At 31.8% G+C, this 9,361-nt stretch overlaps 1 protein-coding gene across 1 annotated transcript; it reads right to left on the reverse strand.

Moving 5' to 3' along the window:
* Positions 1-278: 278 nt before the first annotated feature.
* On the reverse strand, positions 279-1,919 carry LOC127080890 (protein MAIN-LIKE 2). The gene has a single exon (XM_051021181.1). The coding sequence runs from the start codon at positions 1,917-1,919 to the stop codon at positions 279-281; it is 1,641 nt and encodes a 546-aa protein (XP_050877138.1).
* Positions 1,920-9,361: the final 7,442 nt, after the last annotated feature.

Raw genomic sequence — 9,361 nt, forward strand, 5'->3', positions numbered from 1 at the left:
AAGGAGTACTTAAATTCTGCTACTTCATTAATAGGAAATTGAAATACTTTATCATCAACTTCCTCATTAATGCAAATTCATAACAAGATACTTATAACATACTAGTTTAATCATCAGATCAAGTCATAGTTACAACAAAATCACGAACTTCATTCACTTTCATGTTTCCATAATCTTCAGCACCTTGGTACTAATTACATACTACAAAATGAAAACAACTATCACATCCACAGTTTGCATCATACAAAGTGAGTTGGTAATAAACTGTTGTAAACAAACTATCTTGCTTCTTTAAGCTTAGACATCACTCTTTCAAGCTTTTCAATCCTCTTTTCAAGATCAAATTCCATATCTGATGTAAAAGGTCTATCACAACTTTGACTATTAATTTCACCCTCTTCACCCACATTTGATGATGTAAAATCACCAAATTCATTGCTAGACAAAATCTTTCCATTTTCAACTACTTCATCATCGGAACTTGATATTTCATAAACTAACAAATCGTCCTCTTTATCAAAACCTTCCATTTCATGTTTCTCAAACTTTACTCTCTTGTTATCACTTTCCTCATTTGATTTCAATTGCATCCACCAATCATAGTATCTAGAAGTAACACCAGGATTGCTAGAGCACAACTGAACGAACAAATCTGTATCCACCGATGCCGCTGGCTGGCTATAAATCGCCCAAGGATCTTTCTTACAAAAAGCAACCTTACCAGGAATGTCTTGATCCATACCAAATTGCATGGCTACACGGTGAGAAAAGTACTTCTCTTTACATCCCATCCCAACCAACTCGCATGCTCTCAAACACCGCGCAAACGACAATAACTCTTCATCTAAACAAGGATTATAACATTTCCACATGTCTTTTTCATTACAAACCTCAAAAGATGGTGAATTCTTGTATGGTTGCCACAGAAAACCATTTCCAAATCCTGCACAATCCAAGTCCCTTTTCAAGTTTTTATTTTTCATTACTTTAACTCCACCCCATCTAGCCACCTTTGGTAAACCATGGCCTATTGTATAAGGGTGTGGTTTAAGAGCTAAAAACCTCTCTAAAGCCCATATCTGAACCAATTGAAAAGGAGCCCAAATAGTTACTCTTAAACTCTTCATAGTTGTTGTGGCATTTTTTGTAATGACACTATTAAGTAAACTCAAATCTCTATAAATACTAGCTAAAACAGCAGGTGCAAGAGCTATTCTATTTCCATTAGCTAAATGTATTGCAATAGGAACAACACTTTTCAGAATAATCTCATAAGCATCTGCAGGAAAAACAAACCTTGATAACCAATAAACCAGAAAAGCTTCATGTTCCACTTTACTTTCACTCTCCATGAAATACGTCATCCATGCTCTTTGATTCACTTTTTTAGCTTTAGAACTATTAAACATTCTTCTTGCTTCCATTAATTCCTCTTCTGCTTTTACTTGTTCACTGTTCATAAGAGGGTTAGAAACAGAACAACCCAAAAGAGAGTAACCAAAACAAACCTTTGTGTCTTCCAATGTTAATGTTGATTCTCCCCAAGGGAAAACAAATGTATTTGTCTCGGAACACCATCTATTGACAAGTTCAAGAATCAACTCGTCATCCCTTTTGATTTCATATGTAGAAGCTTTGATCGCTTGGTATATTCCAGTTTGTATCCATAAATGTTCGAACTTTGGTTGTAACTTTTTGACCCATTTTTTCCATTCTTCTGTAGGTGGTCTCCATCCATTGTACCTTACTTCTAGTGGCAACTTTGTGCTAGTTTCAGAGGAAATAGAGATATGGGGTGGAAGAAAATGAGGGACTTGGATGGAAGGTTTGAGGAAATACGCAGTTCTTAGAGTTTTGTTTTCACTGGAGGATGGTGAAAGCATGAGTTCTTCTCTAGCTTCTATGAGTGTGTCATCCATTTTTGAAGGGTAAAGGACACAACATTTGAAGTTTTGCTTTTTCTAATGAATGAAGTGAAAGTTGAAGAGTCAGGCTATAAATATACCATTTATTTACTTCATGTATTTTTCTTTTTGTAATTATTTTGTACAAATGGTACTATTCGTCCTTATTAGTCATCATTTCTAAAAAAAGAAAATTTTACGTTAAATAAGAAGAGATAGTTAAATAAAAAGAGATACTTAAATATTCTTTTCGTTTCTTTTTAAGTGTTATTTTTTTAACTTTTTATATATATCAAAAAAGTTAATTATTATTGTTGTTTTTCAAACAATAATTTTTCTTTTACCTATAATATCCTTAGTTATTTATTATATTCACTTTATTTTTTCTCTCTATGTAATAATTATATAGGAGTAATTTTAACAATTATAATTAATATTACTTTAGACTTTGCAAGTGACAATTAAAAAGAAATAATTTTTTTTCAAAAAAATGACATTTATAAAGGAATGGCGGGAGTATATTTAATTTTTTATTTTATTTTATGTTAGAGATAACACAATTATAGAATATCTTCAATTAAATTATCATTTATTAATCCTATTAAGTAATTAATATATTAATAATTTTAAAATATAGATATTAAATACACACAATTTTATTGGCTTTTGTTTATATTTAAGATTAAATAATTTAAAAGATTTTTGTTTATAAATAAAATCCAACGAGTATAGTTTTTAATATAAAGTAAGACTATTCATCCCTACTTAAAAAAATAAGATTTGTTAAAACAGGTGATTATATTGCATGAAACAAGATTTTTTTTTGTTTATTATTAAGTATTATTGTTTTACTAATCTATTGAATATATTAAAACAACAATAACTTTTTGGCATGAGGAAAAGGCAATCAAATAAAAATATTTTATTTATAGTAAGACTTATTATTATTATTTCTTCGATTTTAAAATAAAATACTTTTAAATTATTAATATATTTAAACTTAATATATACTATAGATCAAAAAATTTAAAATATACTGATAAATGATTAGTTAATTTTTATTATTTTTCAAAAATTATATTGGAAATGGACATGATATTTTCCAATTTACACTTGCATTGGATTTTATAAAAAATAATTAGTTGAAGAGGTGATGTTTTGCTTCCTGAACTAGATTATTTGGATCTTCTCCTTCATTTTTCTCTCATTCCCTCTCTTTACTCTTTATCTCTCTTTTAATCTCATTCTCTATATTGATTTTTTTTTAATGATGAGTGAGAGTGAGATTTTCAAATATATAGAGATAGGAGAGAGGGAAAGAGAAAATTGAAGAAGAGGATCAAGTCCTTAGCTAGATGAATAAATTGAAAGTTATGTTTAAATGCTTAAATGTGTTTTTGGACTTCCTATTTTGATAGGTTTTAACTTTTAGCCCCTCATTTTAAAAAAAATAGCTTTTTATATCATTTGGGATTTAATTGGTCATTCTTTAATTTTGTATATGTGACATTGGTGATTAGGATAAACAAATTATTTTTTAATCACCGGACATTAATTACTAGGATAATTTATAATTTAATATATTTTATATGATAAATTAATAATTTTAATTAAATTATTTTAAATATTTATTTATAAATCATTTATTGCAAATTTTAAAAGAAATTTTTTGGACTGACCTATTTGTTTGGATCATACATAATATGGTTGCAGGTTCTTGCATGAACATTGCTTTTCTTCTCCTGCATAGGTGTTTTAGCAAACAATCATGAGGTTAAATAATCTATGAGATTAGCTTGAAAAATCTCAAAAGTAATTTGTGCAAAATATGTGTACAAGAAAGTATATATGTGAAATGACTATGAATGTTTGTATGCAAACAACGTGAAGACAAGCTTTATAGACGCAAAAACTTGAATTAAAACAAAAGTAAACGGTGATAAATGATATTAAACGAAAAACAGTAAATGACAAGCATGTAAAATGACAAGAATTATAAAGTGTTTCAATTAAGGAAAGATAAAGACATTGAAGACAAGAGATGCTGACTCACATGTTACTCACAAACTATTTCACTCTTTCACGCAGATACTCTAGTTTTATAGAAAAAGTATATAATTTTTTCCTGACCTTGATTATAATGTATAAATATAATATATATATATATATATATATATATATATATATATATATATATATATATATATATATATATATATATATATATAATTAACGGTAATCGTCTCCGACAGCTTATTCCTAGAAATTAGACACGTCTTCAAGAACATGCAACTTAGTCTTCTGAAGCACTGCCACATTGACAGAACTTAAAAAATATTGAAAATCATTATCTCACGTTCGTAACTGCTCTTAGCGACTAATAATTGTCTTCTCGTCGAAGGTGGTCGCTCAAAGTGTTAAGACCTCCCTCAAGTCTTTGGTTTCCAAAATCTTCTAAGTCTTTGAAGTCCTTCGAACGCTTCGACTTTGACACGATGTCGAGGGACCGATTAGATATGTTTCTGAGACACCTCTAAATCATGTCCCAAGATGTGCTCTTGAAATTCTTCTAGACCATGTGTTCAAGATGCAAGTCAAAACGTTCCAATCGGCGTATTTGTTCCTGCCGACTTGTGTCAATTGTAACACCCCAACTTTAGATTACTATTTTATTTAAATAATTAGAATAATTATATTGGATATTGTGTGATTATTTTATGCTTTTTGGTGTTTTTCGGAGTGTAGGGACATTTCGATAAATTGCTAATTATTGATATATTTGAGTTTGAGAGCGGAAAAGTTAGAATCGAACTAATTTAATTATTAATAACAATTGAATGATTTTGATTTTTACTAATTATTAGGATAATTGAGATTTTATAATAACAATATAAGTTTTATTTAGTAAAATAATTATTTAAGTATAATTATATGTGTTAGTGATTTAAGAATATTAATGAATTTAAATAATTATTTAATTAAAATTATTTTATTAATAATAAAAAAGAAACGTACAATAAGGTTAGGAAATTGTAACGTTAGGATTAGGGGTGCGTGAGCAAGTATGAGGTAAATTGGTCGATTGGGATATTGGCTTAGTTATAAACGTGTTAGCGTGTTAGAATTGGGAACAGGAAAGAAAAGAGAGAAGTGGCGCATTTTGGAAAGAATTGGGAAGCGACTGAGAGTGACAGCAGATAGTGGGAAATCGACCGTGATTTAGTCCAGAGTTTTGGCATACGAGGTAGGGGAATTACCATATTTTGGGGGGGGGGGGATAATTTGGCAGCTAGGATAACAAGGGATCCTTACCCTCTCATCATCGTCCTTTAATAGGAAGTTTTTTTTTTTTTAATATAAGTGATATCACGTCTGATATATGAATGACTTGTATGTTGATATATGTTTATTTAATGTACTGTCGTGGCAACCAAAGAGGATTTGGGATAATCCCTTAAGGTATCGTATAATATTTTGTGTTTTATTGTATTTCTCACTGCTCTATTTTTTTAAAAAAATTATTGTAATGATGCTCTTATCTTAGGGCATTATCCATAATCCCCTAAGATAGTCGTACTTGTTGCGTGTGGGGTTGGATTGAAATGATGATAAGGGTTATTATTAATAATAAAATAATATCTTTTGATAAAATAAGTATTTTTCCCAAATTAGGCCGAAAAACTCATTTTTATGAAAATCATTTTTTTTAATTGACTGGAAACTGAACTTTTGAAAAGAAAAATTACTTGTTCAAAAATCAAAATAGTGTTTTTTGGTTAAATAGTGTTTTTCGGGCGAATATTGTTTTTGGTTGAATAGTGTTTTCCAGGTGAATAGTATCGTTACGGGTGAATAATGCTATTTTTGGTGAATGGTGCATTTTGAGTTGTTGAATTTTAGAGTAATGACATAATATTACTCAATTATATGAGGAATCTTTTGTTGTGATTAATAACCTTGAAGGTTACAATAATGGTCTGGATTGGCGAAAATTGGATTCAGATGAGGAACCATTTTGATGATAATTTTATTATGATAATTTTGATGGTGGTTTCTGATGATTGCTTTTAACGTTTGAGATGAATAATATGAATCGTTAAGTTATTTGCATATTACATAATTCATACATATAGTTGGAGATAGGTAGGACTTTGGTCTAGTGGCGATCTCAAATTCATTGGTGGATTCGTTAGTTCAGTGAGGAACCAGGGGCAAGTCTCTAATTCATTGGTGGAATCGTCGGTTCATATGAGGGACCAGAGACTGTGGATTAATCAATAACAAACCTCTGATATCCAAAAATCGGTACCACATGCATTTTGGATGATGGAGTTAGAGCATTAACATTGCATTATTATATTGTGGATGCTTATAATTAAATGTAATGAATATGAATTGAATTGTTATTTCAGTTTTTTTATCATCCTACTATTTTTATTTTCATTGTTTACAATTGCAAGGTGTATTCTCACTCCTTGTTGTCTTTGTGGCATGTGCTCCTTTTTCTGAGTAAAGATTAGCAGGTGACCGAGTAGCTGCTTAGTGCGAGAGGATGACATGATGCTATTCTTCTACTATTTTTATTTTGAGTTTAAATTGAGTTGCTCATTCTATAACACAGGGGATGAACGATATTTCTATTTCATTTATATTTTTTGTGTGGATGTTATTTAGAGAGTTGAATATCATGCTCTCAATGTTTGATGTTTTTGTTGTTGTGCGGAGGCTTTACCTTAATTGCCTTTCAATTTTATTGAAGTAATTGCTTTGAGACATATATGAGTTTATATTGCATGTTTAATTGATGACTTTTGCTGCGATGATATCCTAAGTGAAGGTGAGTATGTGATGACATGTGTTAAATATTTTAGTTTTAAAATCATATATGTTACAGATGAGAAGGTTTTTGTTTGAGTAAGTGTGACACCCTATGTGTTAAGTGCTTATTAATTAATTTAGTCGTTAAAGCATGCATAGGGAATTAAGGTGTTATATAGTTGTATCAGAGAAGGTCGGCCCGTTCGGTCAGGTTATGTTAATTGTTATTTATTTCCTAGTGTGCGACGGTTGTATTAACATTGTCGATACAACGTTTCTTCTAACAGTTGTTTGTTGATATTCAGAAAAATGGTCGGAACAAATGATTGTGCTGTTGTTGATGCATTAGAGGCGTTGGCCAATATGATGGGACAAGCGTAGCAGAATCAACATGGTGGAGGTGGAGATCATGGATTGGACGGGTTCATGAGGAACAAGCCACCAACCTTCAAAGGAAAATATACTCCAAAATGCACTCAGGTGTGGTTACAAGAGATCGAGAAAATCATTAGAGTAATGACCTGTATGGATGCTCAGAAAGTTCTGTATCGTACCTATATGTTATCAGAGGAGGCTGAATACTGGTAAGATAATACTCGACAAAGGAAGAAGGAAATTGGTACTGAAATTTCTTAGGTTGTGTTCAAGACTGCATTTTTGGAGAAATATTTTCCAAACAATGCGCGTAGTAAGAAAGGGATTGAATTTTTGGAGCTGGAGCGAGGTAACATGACTGTTGCGGACTATACTGCCAAATTTGAAGAATTATCCAGGTTATGCCCTCATTATAATGGAGTAGGAGCTGAAGGATCCAAATGCATCAAGTTTGAGAGTGGAATTCACCGAGAGATTAAGTAGTTTATCAGATACCATGAGATTCGTGAATTCCCAATGCTAGTCAACAAGTGTCGTATTATGATGAAGACATTCATGCTCGATCTACTTATTACAAAAGTGTCAATGATAAGAAAAGTAGTAATCAGAACCGCAGGAAGCCGTATGTTATTCCAGATGGCAAGGGTAAACAAAAATTCCAACAAAAGAATAATGGGGGGAAAAGTCAGAGTGGAGGAGGTGTTTCCAGTTTGATCAAATGTTTCAAGTGTGGGGTAACCGGTCATCGTGCTTCTTAGTGTACTATAATGACTTGCTACATATATGGAAAGTCTGAACATAAGGTCAATGAAATATAATAATTCTAGAGTGGTTTGTTTTAATTGTGGAGAGACTGGTCACATTAGTACCAACTGTCAGAAACCTAAGAAGACTCAAGATGTCAAAACTGGTGGAAACGTTTTTGCTCTTAGTGGTGCAGAGACCTCAAAGCCCGATAATCTTATCTGAGGTACATAGTTTATTAATGGTATTCCTTTGATTACTATCATTGATACTGGTGCTACTCATTCTTTTATATATGTTGATTGTGTGAAAAGATTAAATCCCATTATGTCTTTTATGGATGGAAGTTTGATAATTGATTCTCCAGCTAATGGGTCAGTGACTACTTCTTTAGTTTGTTTGAATTTCCCTCTGACGGTATATGGTTGGGACTTTGGTATCGACTTAGTGTTCTTACCGTTAAGTCAGCTTGAATTTATTTTGGGGATGAACTGGCTAGAGTTCAACCGTATCTATATCAACTATTATTCCAAAGTAGTGTTATTTCCTGAGTTCGTGGAAGAGATAGATCATCTATTCATATCGGCCAGTCAGATGAGAGAAATCTTGAAAGACAAAGCCTAAGTGTTTGTGATGTTTTCTTCTTTACAAATGGGAAGTAAGACATCAATGGTTGATCTACCTGTGGTGAAATAATTTCTAGAATTATTCCTAGAAGATATTACTGATCTATCACCCAGAGAGAGAAGTTGAGTTTTCAATTGATCTAGTGTCGGGCACCAGACCTGTTTCAATGGCACCTTATAGAATGTAACCAGCAGAATTGGATGAATTAAAGAAACAATTAGAATATTTTCTTGAGAAGAAATTTATCAGACCAAGTGTGTCTCCTTGGGGAGCTCCGATGTTATTAGTCAAGAAGAAAGATGGCAGTATGAGATTGTGTGTTGATTATTGCCAGCTGAACAAAGTCACTATTAAGAATAAATACCCTCTTCCCAGAATCGATGATCTTATGGAATAATTTGTTGGAGCATGTGTATCCAGCAAAATAGATTTGAGATCTGTCTATCACCAGATCCGACTAAAAGATGAAGATATCTCGAAGACTGCTTTTAGAAGTCGGTAAGGTCACTATGTATACTAGGTGATGTCATTCAGAGTTTCTAATTCCCCTGTTGTGTTTATGGAATATATGAACATAACTCTCCATCCTTACTTGGATAAGTTTTTTCTGGTATTCATCAATAACATCCTGATATATTCCAAGTTAGAAGAGGATCATGCAGAGCATCTCTGTATTGTGCTTCAAGTTTTGAAAGAGAAGCTATTGTATGCCAAGTTATCTAAATGTGAATTATTCTTACATGAATTTAGTTTTTTGGGTCATGTAATTTTTGGTGTTGGTATAGCGGTAGATCCTTCGAAAGTAGATGTAGTATTAAAGTGGGAAGCTCCGAAGACACTTACTGAGATCATAAGTTTCCTTGGACTAGTCGGTTACTACAGGAGATTCATCG

This window comes from Lathyrus oleraceus, chromosome 5, assembly GCF_024323335.1.
Source record: "Lathyrus oleraceus cultivar Zhongwan6 chromosome 5, CAAS_Psat_ZW6_1.0, whole genome shotgun sequence".
NCBI lineage: Eukaryota > Viridiplantae > Streptophyta > Magnoliopsida > Fabales > Fabaceae > Lathyrus > Lathyrus oleraceus.

Excerpts from the sequence above, each read along its gene's own strand:
- LOC127080890 (XM_051021181.1), bottom strand. The coding sequence starts at position 1,919 with ATGGATGACACACTCATAGAAGCTAGAGAAGAACTCATGCTTTCACCA.